Source organism: Leptonychotes weddellii, chromosome 1, assembly GCF_054177405.1.
Source record: "Leptonychotes weddellii isolate Sample4059 chromosome 1, ASM5417740v2, whole genome shotgun sequence".
NCBI lineage: Eukaryota > Metazoa > Chordata > Mammalia > Carnivora > Phocidae > Leptonychotes > Leptonychotes weddellii.
The window spans coordinates 77,574,990-77,596,216 of NC_138369.1; the positions used below are offsets into that span (position 1 = coordinate 77,574,990).

The window sequence follows — 21,227 nt, forward strand, 5'->3', positions numbered from 1 at the left end:
AGCTTTCATTTCTGCCCTTAGAGACTCTATGTTGCCATTAATTGATTTCTCCATTCTAGCCATTGTCTTCACAATTGCTAGCCTGAATTCCATCTCCGACATCTTGGTTATATCTGCATCCATTTGTAAATCTGCAGCATAAGTCATAATCTCTGAGTCTTTTCTATTTTGGGGGCTCCTCCTCCTAATCATTCTGATGATGGGTGTTTGAGGGAATGTATAGAGTCCAAATTATTGACCAGAACCCAAGCAAGAGGCACCTGTTTTCTTGGGACCTTAGGGTTGCTGGCCTCTTGTTTTCCCAGCCTGTCTTCTGCGGGAGGGGCCTGCCACACTGTTACTCAGGCAACCCTGTTTGGACGGAGTTGCCCTGCGCCCCTGTGGCGGGGGATGGGCTCAGTGGGAATCAGTCTTTGGGGCTTTTGTTCTCTGGCAGCTTTCCCTGGCGGCTTTCCACATCTCTTCCACGAGTCAGAGCAGAAGAGACCGTTTCCAACACTCTGCCTCAGAGCAGAGAGATCACAGTCTGTTCTTCAGTGAGCTCTCCAGGCCACACCATCTCCATTTCTGTCCGTGCTGCTATAAACTGCAGCAGCCTGGGTTGTGTGCCCCTCCGCAGCGCTCCCAGTCCTGCCTCCATGTCGGGGCACATCTCTGCCCTTTGTGCTTCTAAAACCACCAGCCGTTCACAGTTCGCCCACGCAACCCCGCCACTCCAGGTTTCCGATCCGGGGGCTGCAGTTCACAGGCTGGGACCCTGCTGCTCCGGGTTTCTGCCCCAGGGGCTCTCCTAAAGTCCTTTCCCGACGCTACTGGTCTGCGAGTCTGTGCCCGTCCACAGCGTGCGAGGCTGTCACTCACCGGCGGTGCAGGATCCCCATGGCCAGGCACCTTCCCACTGCCATTTATCCTCCGATATCTGCCCGCACGGCTCTCCGCTTTGACCTCAAAACCAACTGCCTGCGATATTCTGTTTGTAGAGACCCAGATCTTCTTACATCTCAGGCTGGTTTCGTGGGTGCTCAGAGTGGTCTGGTAGATATCCAGCTCAATTCCGAGGACCAGTTGAAATAGGGTCCCCTACTCCTCCACCATCTTTCCCCCCCAAACAACAGTTTTATTAGCCTCCCCCCACCCCCCAGGGCTCTCCAACTGGCTCCTGGAGATGGGGGGAGTCCCACACTGCTGTCTCTGACCCAGTTCTCTTGGCAAATGGCGCCACCTTCTAGCTGCCCTGAGCACTGTCTTGCATACCTAGTCACCCACGTTGTAAAAAGTCATTTGTGTTAAGTTTTGGACACCTACCACCATCCCTTTGCTGCCAACGCCACCCTGACTGAAAGGCCAGCCACGCAGTTCATGCTGCCCTGCTGTCCCTCTGTTTAGGTCAGAATTTCCATGATGGCTCCCGATTTTCTGAGGATTATAAATCAACCATAAAATCTCACCATGCCCTGAGACTTCGCATATATTAGCCAGCAAGTCTGCTCTTACTCTCTCCTGCTTCCATTCATGATGGAGAAACCACCCCTCCTTTTCTCTGTTAGTTGCATTTTCTGTGACTTTGGGCTTTAGGTCAGAGCTTGCGTTTGGAGTCAGGAGTCCTGTGTCTGCCACCTCCTCCCAGTCTCAACTCACCAAATGCTTCACCCAGGTCCCTAATCTTTCCCACCTGCAGCTTCCTGATCTGCAAAAAGAGGGAGATAATTATACCTGCCACCATGGCCCCGACCTTTTTGAAATTTAAGGAGAATAACGTGAGTGGGAAAAGGCTTTGTCAGTGTCAGAGATTAGGCTGCAGATTCTCAGTCCGTGGGTGTAATTAGTGTCACATGTAAGTACAGAATCGTTAGTGATGTTGGCATGCGTTGGCCCTGCCTCCCTCCTTACCAGCAGTCTTGACAGGGTAATATTTGTCATGGTAGCTGCTGTGGGGCTGGCACAGAATTCAGTTTTATTATGTTCATTCATCAGGCATTGAGAGTGGGTCTACTGTGTACCGGGAACTATGGGAATTCAAATAGAACGCAGCAAAATTCTCAGACTCCAGGACCTGAGGTCTAAGAGGGATGATGAGTCATTAAATCCACACATTGTTGAGTGCCTGCTTGTGCCAAGCACAGTGCTGGGCATCTGATGGATGTCAACTATACATTGAAACGAAGGACTCAAGAGATAGTTACAAAAGGAGCTTTGGTTTGGGTGGCTCAGTCGGTTAAGCACCTGACTCTTGGTTTCAACTCAGATCATGATCTCAGGGTCCTGGGATCAAGCCTTAAGTCGGGCTCCCTGCTCAGTGGGGAGTCTGCTTGTCTCCCTCTCTGCCCCTCCTCCCGCTCGCACTCTCCCTCTCTCTCAAATAAATAAATCTTAAAAAAAAAAAAAAAAGGAAAGAAACAGCTTTGGTTTGAGAAGAACCTCTTCCAAGGTCCCTTTTGACCTGTTCATTGGGAGGTAAATACTATCTCCTACCCCTGGTTGAAAACACAGATGGTCTCATGACTTTCCTGATCACTTGTCAGTAACTAAAAATTCCATGTTCATTTTAAGTCACAAAACACAGTCTCAAGCCAGTAAATATAAGGTCTAGTCAGTATATTATTCAACACGTCAACCCTCAATTCCCCCCTTCTCCCAGGACAGGCCCAGCAGCCAACTCTTTCTTGCAGTCCTCCTACCCTCACTTCCCACTGCTCTTTCAACCTGACCAAAGTGCAAGCAGGGGGAAAGGAGAGGGAAAGACGACTGGAGAGTCCTTCCTTGAGACATGCTGTTGTGAGGTGGCTTCGCAGCCTCTGGGTCTGGCTAAAGTTTAAACCAGATTCTTTCTCTTAGGGACCCTTTTCTGGGTTCTTCTAAGACTCCCCTACTGGGCCCCCTGCAAGGGGAAGCCCCTCCTTCAGCTGCTGTTCCCCAGGCCACCCCTCACCTTTGCAGACTGCCCTCTTGGGCAGGAGCCCTCTCAAATGAGCCCAGGCCGCCATGCCTGTTGCAGGCTCCACCTCTGTGCCCGGGATGGGTGCCCCTTCGGGGCCTCGTTGAGGAGTGCAGGACCTCCCAGCCCAGTTACCATCGTGTTGTAACACATATATTTCTCCTAATCGTCTTGCAACCCTGGACAGAAAATTTCCTAGATAGGGAGACTTGTAGAGCATTGCAGTCCCCAAGTAACAAAGACAGGGTCTGAGGCCCTGTCTCTCTGATCACAGCCTGTGGTCTCCCCGTGAGTCCTTGCTACTGGACTCTCAAGGGCAAAGGACCTGCCCCGGGGCCTGGGGTAAGCCACCACACCTCTCTGGGCCTCGGGTCTTCATCTTTCATGATCTCCAAGAGCCCTTTGCATTCTAAGACTGTGTTGTGAAATTGCTGAGTTGAGGTTTCCTGGAAGGTGATGGCAGAGAATTCTGCAGAGGCCTCACCCCACGTCCCATGTGGGAGGCAGCCCACAGTTTAGCTCTTTACTTCTTGCTCTAACACTCTATGTCTCCCACGGGCGTGTACCTTAAACAAGTGTGGGGAAGAGAGAAATGCCGTTTAAACAGTGCTGTCATTCTGCTCCCTCCATGCTAATCTCTAGTGGAGAGGGACACAGCTGACATTTATTGGGTACCTACTATGTGCACCTATTATGTGTTCTGAGGTTCTTGCATATCTTAATTCCACTCAACCTCACAACAACCCTATGAGGCCAATACTTTTTTTTTATTTTTAAGATTTTTATTTGTTTATTTGACAGAGAGACAGCGAGAGAGGGAACACAAGCAGGGGGAGGGTCAGAGGGAGAAGCAGGCTCCCCGCAGAGCAGGGAGCCCGATGCAGGGCTCGATCCCAGGACCCCGGGATCATGACCTGAGCCGAAGGCAGACACTTAACAACTGAGCCACCCAGGCTTCCCAAAGCCAATACTTTTATGACTCCTTTTTTTTGAAGACGAGGAAACTGAGGTACAGAGCAGTTAAATAACTTTTCCCAAGGTCACACAGCTACGCAGGGATAGAGACAAGACTTTCAACCTGGGCAGTTTGGTTCCAGAACCTGTGTGCCCAGCTCTGCCCTAGACAGACCAAGGCTTGAGGCATTCTTGAGGACTTCTGGGGTACAAAGCAGGAGGTGGAGAAGCATACTTGTCCCCCGACAGATTCCCAAGAAGCAGAACCCAAGTGCAGGTTGTGGGAAGAGAAAAGCAGCAGAACCTGGGGGCGTACAAAAGTGTTTTAAAACCCCCACGGGGCTGAGCACTGACTGTCTACTCCAGCAGCCAACCCCTGAAATAGGAAAGAAGAGCTCCTAATTTGGTTTAAGCCTCAACAAGTCTCCAGCGAGAAGACGAATTCCTCTGACTCTGGCCAGCACCCAGGAATCAAATCTTGTCAGAAGGAAATCGGGAATAACCATTTCTGAAGGGCCCCCTTAGGGTAAATACAAAGTGCTGGGAGAGCTCCAGCGACTGTGACCGTGACCCCACGGCGGACCCACACCTGCGAAGCCACCTGCGCACTGCCTCCGCCCATTCACCGTGCTGTTCTTAGTTCCCACGTGCCCACACCTCCTGCCCGGCCCTGGACCCGAGTGCACAGCCAGTCCCACTCCATCGTCATCCCTGCGGCCCAAGGAGGCCCTCTGGAGCTCTAGAGGCTCTCCGCTGCCCTCCACCTCCTCCAGCCATCTCTGACCTGCCTTCTCCAGCCAGTCTCCCTCTCTGCACGTTAGAGACCTATCACATAACATTCGCTGCACTACATTGCTTCTCCTAGTTGTTTTCTTTATGTTAGCTCATTGTTTCCTTCTTAATTATGAACTATTCCAAACATATAAAAACTGGTGCTCAGCATCCAGAATTGTCAACCTTAATGTTATTTGCTACAGACCTTTCATATTTAAACATGAAACCAAAGATTTCAATGGAAACCTCATTTGTGCTCTGTCCTGATTCCATTCCCCTCCCCAGAGGCCATGACTGCTCTAAATTTGGCATTTATCATTCCCACCAATGTTGTTCCAGTTTTACCATATATGTATATAAACCCTTTATAGGATTGTTTTGCATGATTTTAAACTTTATATTAAGTTGTATCATACTGTGCATTAGGGTTCTCCAGAGAAACAGAGCCAGTAGGATGTTTATATAGAGAGAAAGAGATTAATTTTAAGGAATTGGCTCACAGGATAATGGAGGCTAGATGCTCCAGATTAAGGGGTCAGCCAGGGGATCCCTGGGTGGCTCAGTTGGTGAAGCGTCTGCCTTCAGCTCAGGTCATGATCTCCGGGTCCTGGGATCGAGTCCCACATCCGGCTCCTTGCTCAACGGGGAGCCTGCTTCTCCCTCTGCCCTTCACCCTGCTTGTATTCTATCTCTCTCTGTCAAATAAATATATAAAATCTTAAAAAAAAAAATATTAAAAAAAAGAGGGGGTCAGCCAATTGGAGACCCAGGAAAGAACCAATGTCCCCATTCAAGTCCAAAGACTATCTGATGGCTGATTTCCTTCCCCCTGGTGGGTGGTTGGGGGCGGGGGGGGCACTCAGTCTTTGTTCTGTTAAGGTTTTCAACTCATTGGATGAAACCACCCCACATTACAGAGGGCAATCCACTCTACTCAAAGTCTACCGATTTAAATATTAATCTCATCCAAAAACACTCTCACAGAAACATCTAGAATAATGTTTGACCATATCTGACCATCATAAAATAGTTGACACATAAAATTCACCACCACATAGTGTTTCCCTCTGCAACTTGCTTTCTTTAATTCTCATTTTGTTTTTGCGATTGCTCATGGTGACCCAGGTAGTATTTCATTGTATATACACCATAGGTTATGAAGTTTTTTTGTTGATGGATGTGTGTTGCTTCCACTTTTCTCTGTCACAAACAGGAGAGGGCATAAACCTTCTCATACACGTATGGGAGAGTTTCCCTAGGTTAGAGGTGGGCATCCTACTATAAGCAGGCCAAATCCAACCAGGTACTCGCTTTTATAGCTACAGTTTGATTGGAATGCGGTCACATCCATTCACGTCCTAATTGTCTGTGGCTGTCTTCATGCTACAAGGGAAGGGTTGTGTAGTTGCGACAAAAACTGTGGGCCCACAAAGCCTACAATATTTCCTCTGTCACCCTTCATAGAAGAAGTTTCTGACCCGGCTCTCAGCAAGTACCTAGGAGCAGAATGGGCTGTGCCTGTCAGCGGCTCTTATATGGCATTGCCAAGTTGCTTCCCAAAGTGGCTATCTGAATTTACCCTCCCAGAACAGTGTGTGAGACCTCCATTTCTCCACACCTTCTCTTCCCAAAGGTTTGCCAGCCTGCTGCTTGTGAATCGGTTTTTCATCGTTATTTCATATGTTTGGCTCTTTAAACATACATCACTTATTCACTTAACAAACACCAATTAAGGGATTACTGCGTGCCGGGTACTACCAAGCTAGAGCGGCCCCATTTCTCAAGAGAAGAAATGGAGTCACCTAGTGTCAGACTCACGCTTCAAGCACGGTGGTAAGGCTAGATGGCTACGGGGGTTGTGTAGACATGCCCTGGAGAGGGTGGCACTGCGAGAAAGAAGCAGGCAGCTGACAATATTCTGCAGGCCTGAGGATGCTCACGTGGGACATAGAACAATTTGGCTCTCTGCCCATAGCTTCTGACAGTCCAGGGCACCTGTGTCGTAATTCCTAGCAGAAAGGACCTATATTTCACACAGGCGTCAGTAATGGAGGTTAGTAATTAAGCTGGTTTTGTGTCTTCTCTTTGACCTTAGACAATAAAACACCTGTGATTACAAGAGAGCGCGAGTATGTGAAAGGGAAGCTCCATGATGACACAGCAAGAAATAGAGCTTTCTCAGTTAAAGTCACCAAGATGGCCAATAAAGACAGGAAAAGGGTGGTGGAGTGTGAGTGAGTGAAATCTTCATTTGTCAGCTGGGAAGTCAATAAATGATGTCTGTGGCTGATAACTCAAGGAATCAAAAATATGTAGAAATATGGGGGAAGCTCTGGACAAATGAAAGGCAGAAGCTGCGGGGACGGGCGCTGTGGGACGAGCAAATGTGGGGCATGGAATGTTTTTCTGCACCAGCCTTTCTTTTCAGCCTTGTTTCATTTTATGATCAAAGGTATGTGTTACTCTGATACCTTTTAAATTAAAATGCAGAAGTTCAAAATAGAGCATGACTCCTGAAATATTTATAGAGGAAGTGATATATATGTAATAATCTCAGACAGGAGTAGGGCGGGGAGCAGGAATAGAGAGATTTAAATTTAGCCATGAGATTTTAGTTATGGAAGTGGGGAGCCAGGGGGCCATCATTCCAATCTCTCTCTACATCTATATATAGTTTTACCTCGTTGAAATGTCCCGTAATAAAGAGTGGGGTTTTTGTAGGGGGAAAAAAAAAAAAAAAAGCATGGGTTGTGGAGTCCGGCGGACACGGATGAAATTCAGCTGGGCCACTTGGCGCAAGTTACTTGAACTCCTGGGTCTCGGCTCCTCATCTGCAGACCGAGTGTGCACCCACTCTGTATGGCCACTGGTGTTGGGCGCAGGGGTTAAATGACAGCCTGACTGCAAAGAGCTGATCATGGCATAAAGTGTGGAAGTGTGGTAAAAATGTTCGGGTTTGATTTGTTCGGTTGCTTCTATTTTGAGTTTTATGAAGTTTGGCTCTAGATTTTGAGCTCTTCTCAGGCATCTTCTACTTAGCTCCACACATCTAAGTATGTCCTGCCTTACCTGTCTGTGTTCACTCAGCTAGCCTACTTCACCTACTGAGTCCCTGAACATCTAGTGTCCACGTGCCAGGCACTGAGCTGGGGGCTGAGGAGGCAGAGATGCGAGGCTGTCCCCGTCCCAGGAACACACAGGTCAGTGGTGGGGAAAGCTGAAAAGGTCAGAATAAAATACAGCAGGATAACTTGCAGTGATAGAGATATGCCCACAGGGGATCTGGGGCATACAGGGGATGCCCCGTGCGGCCTGAGCTGGGTTTTGAAGGATGGTTAAGAGTTCACCTGGCAAAGAAGGAAAGCACAGCGGCCAGGTGGCATGTTGGGTCATGACATACAGAGGCAGCAGCAGGAGTCACAGTTCTGAAAGCTGGAAAGACCTGAGTCTGTTTAGAAAAATACTTCAGTTTGCAGCAGGAGAGTGAAGAAGAGCTAAAGCCCAAATCGTGCGGGTTTATTCAAGAGCACCCTCTTGAATAAATGTGAGCTCAAATTTGCATCTTAGTAAGTCATTGCAGTAAAAAAGGGATTGGGAGGTTGGAACGCATTTGCTCTCAATCTAGGAAAGAAAGAAAGAGAGAGCTCAATCAGCTGGCTGCCCCAACAGAGCCTCCCAGGGTCACATATCTTGATGTGCCTAGCACGCAAAACTCAGATTTTGTTAGGACGTCTGTAGAAAAGTAGGCCCCGAAGGGCTGGCTCATGACAAAGAAAGCTTTGGGATACATACACCCAGGATGAGATAGGAGGCTACTCTTCAGTGCCCAGCACTAGTGGCTGCCGTCCAAATCAGGCCCTCCTATTTCCCAGGGAGCTGCGGGCAGGATGCGAGGTACGCTCAGAACTAGTCCTGGGAGGCGTGCAGAGGTTTCCGGGAAAGGGGAGGCCTAAGGTTTGTCCTCATCAAGACAGAGGGCAACCTGTAGGGAGCAGGGTGTTCCTGATTGCCCCCTAATGGTTCATAACACCACCCACCCGTTCTGGCCCCTCACTCCATGCTCACCTGACCCCTTCTACAAAGACATTCTTCAGACAGAGCACAGTTCGATGATGAGGTCATTTATCTGCAGTACAGATGCAGAAATGTCCACCGTCCTGGCCTCCCGAAATAAGACCCAACCTTAGCCCTCAGGTGTCCCTGATCCTCCCTGGATCCTCAATGGCTGTGACTGCATTCAGGGATGAACTATGCTCGAGATGGTTCAACCTCTCCATCTAGACTTTATGACATGCTCCCTAACTCCACCTGTAGCCGCGATCTTAACTCAGTGTGCTTGGGCTTCGTACTCTCCATCCGTGGGTAGCAACAATCAGGCAAAACCACCAGAGAGATGATCGGGGCTCGAACCAAGGCTGGGCAGTGCGGCAGGAATGAACCAGGGCACATCGGGGCAGAGGCTCAGTGGTGCTCTGACCTGGGAGGTGAGGGAGAGGGAGGTGCTGGAGGTGATCTCATGTCGGAGCCAGGTAGGAACCTGGGTGTTCCTGAGAGTGGGAACCACGTCTTCCCTGCTTTGGTTCTCCATGGAGAGGCAGTGCTAATGCTGGGCTCATTAATTCAACTGATACCCTACTGCTCCAGGTCACTTAGGGAGAAAAGAACAAGTCCCATGACCCAACCTGAGAAAATCTAGCACGTGGAGGTCGGATGAGGGAGAAAGACCTAGTGAGGGTGACTGAGAAAGAATTGCCAGTGAAGTAGAAGGAAGAGCAGGAGAGAGCTGCATCATGGAGGCCAAGAGAGAAAAGTCTATCTTCTGTGACAAATGTGGCCGGCAGGTCAAGATGAGTGCAGAGGAGCATCCGTCCAGCTTGGTAACGTGGCGGTCTTCGCCATCATGGCAAAGACGCAGTTTCAGTGGGGTACTAGGGACAGATAATGACTTCTTGCTCATTTATTACTGGAACAAGTCATGCTGAGCATTCGTCCAAAACTTGAAAGTCAAATAAATGTGTAAAGGGTTTCCAGGGACTCTTATACCCTGCCACGGCCCCCGTCAAGTCTAATTTCCCAAGGGGCCCAGTCTTGCCCACCTCCTCCCCACACAAGCAGCTCTAGCTGCTGGGATGCCAAGATCTTTAACTCCAAATAAAGCATCAGTTGTACCCTTGGGCGCAAATGATAACCCTTCTAAAAATGCTGCTTGTCCTCACCTTTTTAAAAACACAGTAACGATCAAATTCCTCGCCTGCCCCCACCAGCATCATTTATTTTAGTAACTACAGCCATAGCAAGGAAATAGCAGTAGGAAGGGATACGATCCTCACCATCATAGTACCAGGGACCAGGGCTTTTATCAAATGACTATGGGCAGGAAAAACCAAAGAAAAAAACAAAAAACCAAGCCACTAGATGGAAGTCTTCATTCAGCTGCCTGGGGGAGGAGCAGGAACGATGCCAGACTGCACACACGCATCAGGTCCATTGGACCATCACAAGTGCTCTGGTCTAAGGCAAATAGCAGTGATAATAATAGCCGCCGTGCACAGAACACCTACTCGGTGCCTGGCAGCCGGCCGAGCGCCTTACCTGCAGTGGCCCCTCTAATCCTTGAAGCCTCCCTAGCAGGTAGGGAGCAGTATCATCCTCATTTTATGGATGAGGGGACTGAATCTTAGAATTATCCAAGCAACTGGCCCAAGCCGCTGAGTGGAGGAACTGGGTTCGTGAATGAGGTCATTGTCTACTCAGTGTGGTACGAAGCTCAGGGTGTGATTCCGATGCAGGACTGATCCAAAGAGGGGAGGAAGAGAGTCAGCCAAGGCACCATGCACCCAGGAGTGGGGGCTAAAAACTTAGAAGTCATCCTTAATTCTTTTCTTTCCCTCTTTCTGCAACTGCTCCGTCACCAAAACCCATCTGTTCCTTTGGCAAAATAAGTCTTAAACCTGTCTGCTTCTCTTCGTGGCCCCTGCTCTAAGCACCCTAGTCAAAGCAGCCACCAACTCCCTCGGGCTTTTGCAGAGCTTCCTGGCTGGGCCCTCGGCACAGTCCCCTGCGTCCGACAATCTCCCCTTCCCTCAGGACTCAGGGGACCCACCGACCACGCAGATCACACCTGTGCCCGGCTCAAAACCTTTCACGGGCTTCCCAGCAAATCCCACCTCCCTTCCCTTGCTCCCGAGGCCCTGCCTCCTGGATCTGGCCTTTGCCTACCCTTCTCACTGCACCCCGTCCAGTCGCTGCTGATTCCCCCACAACCAGCACAGAGCCCGGCACAGAGGAAACAATGTGCTGAAGAAATGAATGCAAGAATGAGTGAGCAGATAAATAAAAAAGCTTTGCAGAGGAAGGCACATTTGAGATGAGCATTAAAGTGGGGTAGGGCTTGTCAGGCGGCAAGGCCTAGGGGCGTGAGGTGGTAAAACGAGGTGTTCTAGGAATAGGCACTGACACAGGCAAGGACATGGAGGAATGCCGGGAGCAGCCCAGGAGGCGGCATGGGCAGGACTGGAGGCAGGTCTGTGCAAAGCTGGGGTTCTGCAAGCCGTGTACGCACTGCGAGCCCCTGGAAAGCTTTTCAAACACAGATGGTCGGGCCCCACTCCAGAGCCTCGAAGTCAGACATCTGAGGTAGGGTCTGAGAGTTTGCCTCCCTCACAGGCTTCAGGTGGTGTTGCTGCTGCCCCAGGGGCCACACTTGGAGAACAACTGGGGTCTCCAAGTGTGCTGAGGACTCCTCCACATGGAGGCGAGAGCAAGACAGTTCCAGGGAGGGAACTTAAGGCAGCTGCACTCCAAGCCAAGAGCAGTTCGAATTAACACCGGCCGGCAGTGAACCCACCCTTGCCCCTGCCTGTAGCCCTCCTCCCCCCCGATTCATGTGTGCTCTCTCTCTCCCCCTCAAAGCCGTGCCGACCTTGGCTTCTGGCAGCCCCTCCCCACAGCACTCAGCCCCGCTCTTCTCCTTCATTGAATTGTATGCTTTGAAGGCATCTTTTGTTTCTCCAGCAAAACTTACAAATCCTGAGTCCTAGTCCCTCCAGACCACCTAATCTCACACACCAATTCACATCGATGCGGCTATGACAGACAGGAGACCTGGTGTTAAGTCATGTTCCACAGAGGAAACCGTCATCATGTGCTGATGGTAGGAGTCGGCTGTGTTTGGGCAGAGGAGAGAGAAGGGGAGGAGAGATGGTCCCCTGCTGGCCTTCCCAGCACGCCATGCGCTTAAAGTTCACCCTGCAGTGCAACTCTGACGTTGGTTCGTACTCTTTCCTATGAGAAAAGAGGGTAGGAGTGGTTCCAGGGTTATGAGCAAGTGTGCTCATATTCACAGCATCAGCCTAGTGACTGTACATATTCATATTTGGTATTCATCTTGCCTTCACTCCCAGAGAGAGAAGATGATCAGAGAGGTCAAGTTAATTTGCATCTGCTTCAACCATAAATGTAAGGGGACCAGGTGACTAATGTTCAGGTCCCACAGTTTTAAGTGCAGTTGACATTTCTTCTGCAGGCCTGACCGCACAGTGCTCGGCCACCGACGTTCTCCAGGCCTTCAGGGTTGGGCCCACAATCTGCTCAGCTCCACTCAGCTTACGGGGCTTGGCAGGGAAAGCTCAGGACATGGGCATGGGAGATGGTTTGGTTTGGTTTGGTTTGGTGACCTTCCTCATGCCGGTGGGCAAGGTAGCTCTTTATCTCCGTGATGCAGCCCAAAGAGGGACCAGGAGTCCTGGCTGTCCCATTACAGGAAAAAGACGGAAAACAATCTTCCCCAATGAGTGTCTCTCTTGATTCTGATAGGCCTTTTATTTTCCAAAGCAGTCGTGTTCCAGCCCACAGTCTAGACACCTGCTATGATTCGGTGTCCTGCACTAGAACGAGGCATTTGCCATGGGCATCATTGTGAGAACTCGAGCAGGGTGATTGCCTTTGGCGTCGAGTTTGTCATCTGAAAAATGGCATTGGCAAAGTGGCATCCAAAGACAGGAAAGGGGGCTCCCGAATGTGGGGACTGCCGCTGTGTGAAGGAGGCTGAGGAGAGGGCTCGGCCAGAGCAGCCAAAGTCAATCCTCAGGGACGCCTCAGGTAGCCATGGCCAGCTAGAATAACTATATTCAACAATATTAACTCTATTTTCACTTTTTTTGTGTTCTTCATGCTCTGGCATCTGGGGCCTCGCTGTTAGGGCGAGACCACCCCTCGCAGAGCTAGCGAACCTTTGAGATAGTAAACCACTTGCCACGCTTTTGCTGTGCAGACCAGCGGATCCTGAGCACATACCCCCACCCGCCTCCTCTTTCTGGCTCTTACACTCCAGGAAGCAGTGTTCCTCTGCCCTAAGCATCCCAGGTGGCCGGAGACCACCCCAGGGGCCCAGAGACGGCTGAAATTCTCCAAACTACCCAGTCCTAAACCTGCTCGACTGTTTACCTTGCCTCACCAGTTCCTTCCCATGAAAACTACAATAAAGGCTTTTGCCCACGCTTTCCTCTCAACCTTTTGCAACCAACCCTGGTACTTCCTCCTCTGGCCCTGCATGGTGGGGCTGCCCCTCCCCTTGGGAACTGTGAGTAACATCTTTTCAATGTCAGTCATCTCCTGATCTGTTCGCCTCACCTTACCTAAATAAAAACAAAATCTTGGGTACATTCTGTAGGGTTTGGGGAGCTGGTTTTGAAAAACCACTCTTCGTGTCTCCATGAAACCCCCAAACTGTATGCACAGTGTTTATGTTCATATGTATGGTTTTTTTTTTTAAGATTTTTATTTATTTATTTATTTATTTGAGAGAGAGAGAGAGAAACAGCATGAGAGGGGAGAGGGTCAGAGGGAGAAGCAGGCTCCCCGCTGAGCCGGGAGCCCGATGTGGGACTCGATCCCAGGACTCCGGGATCATGAGCCGAGCAGAAGGCAGTCGCTTAACCAACTGAGGCACCCAGGCGCCCCCATATGTATGTTTTGACAGTGGATAAAATTCTAGAGCCATGCTAATATGATGGCCACTGGCCACAGGTGGCTATTCAAATTTAAATTAAATTTAAACAGGGGCACCTGAGTGGCTCAGTTGTTTAAGCATCAGACTCTTGACTTTGGCTGAGGTCATGATCTCAGGGTCCTGAGATCGAGCCCCGAGTCGGGCTCTGTGCTGAGCGTGGAGCCTACTTAAGATTCTCTCCCTGTTTCTCTGCCCTCCTCCCCCCAGTTCATGTGTGCTCTCTCTCTCCCCCCCCAAAAAATCTATTAAAAATAACAATAAATTGGGGCACCTGGGCGGCTCAGTCAGTTAAGTGTCTGCCTTCAGCTCAGGTCATGATCCCAGGGTCCTGGGATCGAGCCCCACATCGAGCTCCCTGCTCCTCAGGAAGCCTACTTCTCCCTCTCCCACTCCCCCTGCTTGTGTTCCTGCTCTCACTATCTCTCTCTGTGTGTCAAAAAAAGTCTTTAAAAATAAAAAATAATGATAAATTAAATTTAGATAATATTAAATTTTCAGTTCCTCAGTCATCCTTGCCACATGGTGAGTGTTCAGTAGCCATGTCAGGGCACTGTGATGGATGGTGCGGACATAGAAGAGTTCCATCATCATAGAAAGTTCTATTGGGCAGCACTGAACTAGAGATTTCATCAGCTTTTCAAGGACATCCATGACCAGAAAATGTGAAGAGCCACTAAGTCAAACCAGGGAATCTTCATTTAAGGAGCCAGAAACTTCACTGGTAGTTGAAAGCTCCGCATTATGACAGGGGCAATGAACAAATCTGCCTTTGAATAATATTTTAGCTCTAAAAATCCAACTCTAAAGGCCCTTAAAAGACATCCAGATTTTATGCTTTATCGTTTATCTCCTCCCCCCCTTTTTGGAGAGAGACACTTGAATTCTAAAAATATTTGCTATAAGAAAGGTGCTCTAAGTTCCCCAGAACCTCTGCCCGGTGCAAGTCACGGTGGGAAGGGAGGGAAGACGGTCCAGTGGCCTCGTATCCTCTGATGTGTGTGATCTTTCTAGGTGGGCGAGGCAGTCCTGGAAAATGCCCGGCTCATGCTTCAGACAGAGAATATCCAGGCGGGTGCGGACGACTTTAAGGAGAGGTAATATCTGCCACAGAGGGGACAGTCCTTCCACTCCCCCAGACTCTGGGCAAGTCGAGTGATGCTGTTCTGGGGTCTGCAGGACTCACTGCCAACCGCACAGAAGGCTGGAGTGGGATGGTAGAGGTCCCCAGGAGGATCGGAGCAAAGATCGTCCAGCTCGAACCCTCCTGATAGACACAAAACCAGGTCTTAGGGCTCAGAGATTTTGCCCAGTGTCACCTGGTTCAGAGCAGGGGTTCTCAAACTGTGGCTGCTTCAGGACCGCCAGGAGCTTATAGAAAACACAGATCGCTGTGCCCCACCCCCTGAGTTTTTGGTTCAGTAGTCTGGGGTGGGGCCCAAAATTTACATTTCTAACAAGTTCCCCACGATGCTGATCCTGCTGGTCCGGGGAGCACACTCGAATAACTGCTGGTTTTGAGCAATGCTTCTCAATTGCAGCTACATGTTAGAATTACCTGGCCACTTAAAAATGTCAATGCCCAAGCTGCACCGACTAATTAAACCACAGTCCCTGGGGGTGGGGTCTGGGCCTCAGAATTTTTAACTCCCCAGCCTTGAAAAACACCTCTTTGAAGTCTAATATACTGTTTCCTAAAATATGGTGTAGATAGCACTGATGAAGATCATCTTAAGTGGTATAAGGATAAACATTTTCTTTTTAATAGTTATGTATTTTTAGAGTTACCTTCTATTTATGACTCATGAAACTTTTTCCACCATAGCACTACAATTTATACTGGCAATTTAAAATTTATTGAACATAAAGAGCTTTTCAAGTTTACTGATTTAACATTTACTTTTTAAGTAGATGAATTTAAGGAACAATGTAAAGTAAATAATGACAGGAGAGAGACGCATTTAGGGCAAAATCACAATGGTCAGTGACGTTCGGAAACACTGGTCTAATGGAGAAACGAAACGAAAAAGACCTTTCATTGATAAACACAGCGATTTTGAGAATATTCTGTGGGGAAGGTGTTCTGGATGTTGGGCAATTAGATGGGTGATGGGATAGTTATTTAAGGAACATTTCCCTAAGTCGGTAAAGACAAAGAGGAAAGGCATGTCGTTGGGAGTCTTTGCGGAAGCCAGTGATCCATCCCACTGCCATTCTTATCTTAGGATAAGAGTGTTGTGATGAGAAGGAAAATCTCCACCATCTCCTCATTCCCAGAGTCCTTTCCTTTCTGTAAGACCAAGCTTCTCCATCTGCTAAAAGGATCCCCACAAGCGGCCACTCCGGAGTCAAGGAGACTCTCAGTCAGCTGGCGTTGCTGTCTCGGACAACACTGTGCTCGCCAAGGTCACAGGAGCACAAAACTGAAGCCATCATCCAGCCACCACAGCTTACTGCACAGCTAAAGATAGTGCCAATAGACATGAAGCCATTTGTACTAAATTTAAGATAGAATTTAATTAAGTGTGAAGTCCGGGTAGGATGTGACCAAAATTTCTTTCGCTCATTCATTTATTCATTATGCGTTCATGCCTTCATCCAGCCACTCAACTGAGTAGCAGGGGCTTGGTCTGTTTTGCTCCCCGTTGCATCACCAATGCACTTCATTACTGGGAATGAAGTGAAGGGGACCTCCAGCAGCTCACAGTTTAGTGTCAAAGACGGAGGAGTGAACAGTCAGCAGCATCACAGAGTGGTTGTGCCATCACTGAGGTGAGCACAAGTGAAATGGGGACATTTAGTCTGGCCAGGGAGGCTTGACAAAAGAGGTGACGCCTGATTTGGGCCCTAAACTGGTGTAGGAGTTGACCAGGCCAATGAAGGAGGCATGACTTTCCAGGCAGAGGAGGCAGTATGTGCTAAGGCAGAAGGACATGAGAAAGCCTGGTGCATTAGTGGGCATATGGAGTGAAGGAAGGAGGGGCAGCCAATGAGTCTTGAAAACCAGGGAGAGACCAAATCCCAGAGGACCATGTGAGCCATACCAACGAGCTCAGAGATGACCTGAGAGGAGACCCATAGAAGGGATCTGAGCAGTGGCTCATCATGACCGGATTTCAGCTTAAAGGGAGATTTGTACTGGTAGAGAGGAGAGGCGGGGCAAATGAGCAAGAAGCAATGGGAGCAAACGGGCTGGCTGGATGGCAGGGCAGGGTGTGTACTGGGAGCCAAGGTTAGAAAGGAAGGCAAGATCAGATTACTAAGGGGCCAGAGGAGGACACTTATGGCTCTGAGTAAATGGTGACCCAGTGTGTTTAAGGATGGCCCCTCTGGGGGCAATACTGTAGGTATTGGAGGAAGACAATCTTATAGCTCAGGGTCTGCCTGGGATGGTGGCCATGAGCAGACTTCAGAGATGGGTCAAAGAAATCATTGGCAGGGTTTGACATATGCAGCCTGGAAATAGAAAGCAAAGATAAGTTTCAGGCTTTGAACTTGGGTAATTTAGAAGATTTGTGGTTCTACTGACTAAAATAGAAAACTGTGGAAGGAAAGCTGGTCTAAAAGTCAGGGATAGATAATGAATTTGGCTTTGAGCAAGCTGAGTCGAGCAGATGGTAGAGCAACCAAGCAGAAATTGTGGTATTTCTGAAGATGCTGGGCCAGAGTGGCTTGCAGGTCAAGACAGAAAGTTCTGGGTATCACAAGCAAAGAGATTCTATTTGAAGACTTTGAAATGGGGGGGAAAGGAAAAAAAGATAGCAAGAGAAAGCTAAAAGCTTAACAGCAGCTTCGGGAGATACCACAGGGATGTGTTAAATGCTTAGAGGACTTCCAAAAAACGATCTGTAGGACACCTAAGACCTCCCATAATGCTGACTGGAGCACACCCTGGAAGGGGCCAGGCTCCCTGGAGAGAGAAGCAAAACAGGACTTCAGAGGCACAAGGGGGATTCTTCCGGCCCCGGTCAGCAGGGACCAATCCCAGTGATATGGGTGGGTTTTCATGCCAGCTGGAAGGGCAGGACTTGATTCCAAAAGGACTAAATGTTAATAAAAATACAGTCCTTCATGAAGAATATATATGGGTAGAGAATCTAATCCTACATATAGAGTAGATAAAAATGACTTCAAAAACCAGTTCTTCGGGGGGAGGGAGATTCAAAGGTGCAGGTCCGACTCTGAGGAAAGTCTCTAGCGGTATGCCACAGGGCTCTGTCCTCGGTTCCTGCATTTACTATTTTTAACTGTAAGGTGCATGAAAGCTACCTTGGCATGAAAGGGCAAAATGGCAGAAGACACAAAGCCAGGAGGGCTGGCAAGGAGAAGAATGATCCTAACACATTGGAACAATGGGCCAGTGAAACTGAAAGAGGATATATATGAACTCCTATTTTGGGGTTCAAATACCAGGTGCACCCAGAAAGGACAGGGTTATTGGACTTGTGAAAAATGGTCAGGGACTCTAATTGACAGGACACCCAATATTAGTCAGCAGCAAATACAGCTGGTCAAAATCAAATGAACAAACATGCAAACAAAAACCCACAAAGCAAACCTTAGGGCCCATGATGAATAGAATTAAAGGGTTTTAACAAAGGAGCAGACAGTCCCCCGGGACTCTGAACTGATCAGGCAACATCTGGAGTTTTGCATTCCAGTCTCTGAATCATATTTTGAGAAAGATGTGGACCAATTAGAGCATTTCTAATCATTCCACGCATATATTTGAAGCCTGAAGGTGGATGCTAAGAATACAAAGTCCCTGCCACTGATGATGAGGGATATGGAAACCAATTTATATGAATAATGGGGGAACTGGGAATGTTTAACCTGAGGAACAAAAGGCTCGGAGGAAGTGATGAGGGGAAAAGAGAATGATATAAGAGACTAGACTCAATATTTATAGGACTGCCAGAAGGAAGGATCAGACTAACTTTGGATGCTCCAGTGAGTGGAACTCAGACTCTTACAGGAATGAAGACTTAAGCTCTTGAAGGAAGAAATCTCCATAATTAGATCTGTCCTAAAATGGAATGGTGATGGTGGTAGGTGATGAGTTCCCTGTCACTGGAAGTAGTCAAGTAGAGGCTACATGATCACCTATCAGGAATGCTGTCGAGGGACACCAGCGTGGTTCAGTTGGTTAGGCAACTGATTCTTGATTTCGGCTCAGGTCAGGATTTCAGAGTCCTGGGATGGAGCCCCATGTCAGGCCCCCATGCTCTGCGGGGAGTCTGCTGGAGATTCTCTCTCCCTCTCCTTCTCTCTCTGCCCCTCCCCTGCTCCTGCACTCTCGCTTGCACTCTCTCAAGCACCCTCTCTCTCGAATAAATAAATAAATCTTTTTTTTTTTTTAAAGAACGCTATCAAGGGATTGTCACTGGGTAAGAGTTTGAATAGTTGAATCCTAAATTCCCTTAAAACTCTAAAACCCTAAGATGCTTTTTTCAATGAGTAATGTGAGATTTCTCCGTTCTATGGATGGATGAAGGTAAGGTGTGAAATGTGGCTGAGGGTACAGCTGGGTGGAAGGCCGTAGAAGGAAAGGAGTAACACTGAGAGAAATTGGCAAAGATGTTGGGTGGTTTATAGAAAGAAGGCTCTGTGCAAACCAGAGATGGAAAGAACTCAGGGGGGAAGTTTCAGATTTGTGTCGATGGGTGTGCCTATGTGTTATTGTATAGGCTGCAAGTTTTTAAAGCTCTGGATATTTCGCATATAAATCCAGGTTTCCCATTTCTCTCAGAGAGAACTGGCACACCCCTTCCCACGCAGCAGTAACAGGAAGAGCTGAGCAGCAGGTCCCCTTTCGTGAAAGATGAGCTGTCCTGTGGGCTTCAATCCCCACCTCTCCCTGCTTCCCAGACCCGGCCCTCATCCCTCATCTATATTCCCCACTTGGCCCCTGAAAGCATTTGGGTTTGCAGCCACAGTTTTAAAATTTCACACGGGCTCTTTGGAGACAGAAACTGTGTTTTTCATTTGGGGATCATTAGCCTGTGCTTAGCAGATTCTCAGTAATGTTTGTTAAAGGATCCTCGGGGGAAAAGGATGACAAATCAGAATAATGGTGACATGCCACATCCCCCTACCTGGATCTCAACTCCTGGAGAAGCCTTCCCTAGAGTTCTGTGCTTCCAGGGCCCCATGAGCGTGGCAGCCTGTGAAGCTAGGTTATCAGAAATTGGCTGCCATCACTTTCATTTTATTTTATTTTTTTTTTATTTTTATTTTTTTAATTTGCGAGAGAGAGAATGAGAGACAGAGAGCATGAGAGGGGAAGGGTCAGAGGGAGAAGCAGACCCCCCCGCTGAGCAGGGAGCCCGACGCGGGACTCGATCCCGGGACTCCAGGATCATGACCTGAGCCGAAGGCAGTCGCTTAACCAACTGAGCCACCCAGGCGCCCATCACTTTCATTTTAATAAATCAACATGTAACACTTGCGTTAACAGTGCCCTCAGAGCTGTTGGAACGGTGACTTCTAACATCCATTTGTCTATCACATAATTGGCCTGTTGGTAACATTTGTAATCTGATTATTTCCCCTTTGGGGTTGCCCACCTATGCTGATTAAGCTCCTTTATCTGCAGATATGAAAATGAGCAGCCATTTCGAAAGGCAGCGGAAGAGGAAATTAACTCTCTGTATAAAGTCATTGATGAAGCTAATTTGTCAAAAATGGATCTGGAGAGTCAAATAGAACGCCTGAAAGAAGAACTCTGCTTTCTGTCAAGGAGCTACGAAGAGGTAGGTGGGGGCCGGGCCGACGCTGGCTTGGTTGCAGCCCAGAGGCCCGCGCCTGTCTGGCGGAGCCGGCCATCGGTGAGGCTAGCTCCTGTCCCCCTCGGCCTGTCCCCCTCGCCTGCCCCCGCGGGGCTGCGGATAAAACACGCCCGAATCCTTGCAGTGGGTGAGGTGACGGCCGGAGTCTCAAGTTCAGACGGCCTCAGGCCCCGGGCTGGGACACAAGGGGAGGGGAAGGCAGGTCCACACTGGAGAGTGAGGGGGCCTGTGTCGAGCTGGAGAGAGAGCATCCCCTACCTCAAGTCCTTGTATTCCAGGTCTTTTTTTCTTTCTCTTTTTTTCTTTTTTAACGCTGCACCGAATAAACAAAATAACTCTGAAGCTAGACCCGGGCTGGGGTTTGCACACACTCGTTAACGAAATTCCGTCAGCTCACTGAGTGACAGGACTCAACGGGACCTCCCCCCATGACTCCGTCCAGTTGCCGGCAGAGCGGCCCGACTCATCCACCTCCCACGTGTCACTGTCTGAGCGGACATGGAACGTGCTTTCAGCCAAAAAAGTCAAAACCCATTTAACTCCGCTTCCCTTGGGAAGTTCCTTCTTTCGTCCGCCCTCAGGCTGACCACGGGCACTAAGGCCGCTTCCTCCTGCTCTTAGCTCCGCCGCTCGCCGCCACTCTCCACCACTCACCCTTCAGTGGCCTCCAAATCTCTCCCAGCCTACTCTGACTTTACAGAATTCATACATTTCATCTGGCTGTTGTTGCTTCCTCTGTGTTATTTTGCGGTTTATGTATTTTGATATT

At 49.0% G+C, this 21,227-nt stretch overlaps 1 protein-coding gene across 1 annotated transcript in view; it reads left to right on the top strand.

Moving 5' to 3' along the window:
• The window catches only part of BFSP2 (beaded filament structural protein 2), a 64,139-nt gene that overhangs the window by 19,534 nt on the left and 23,378 nt on the right, over positions 1-21,227 (top strand). The window contains exons 2-3 of the mRNA XM_081826473.1: positions 14,685-14,767; positions 20,266-20,422. Coding sequence (XP_081682599.1) covers positions 14,685-14,767; positions 20,266-20,422 — 240 coding nt within the window. The remainder of the gene's footprint in view (positions 1-14,684; positions 14,768-20,265; positions 20,423-21,227) is intronic.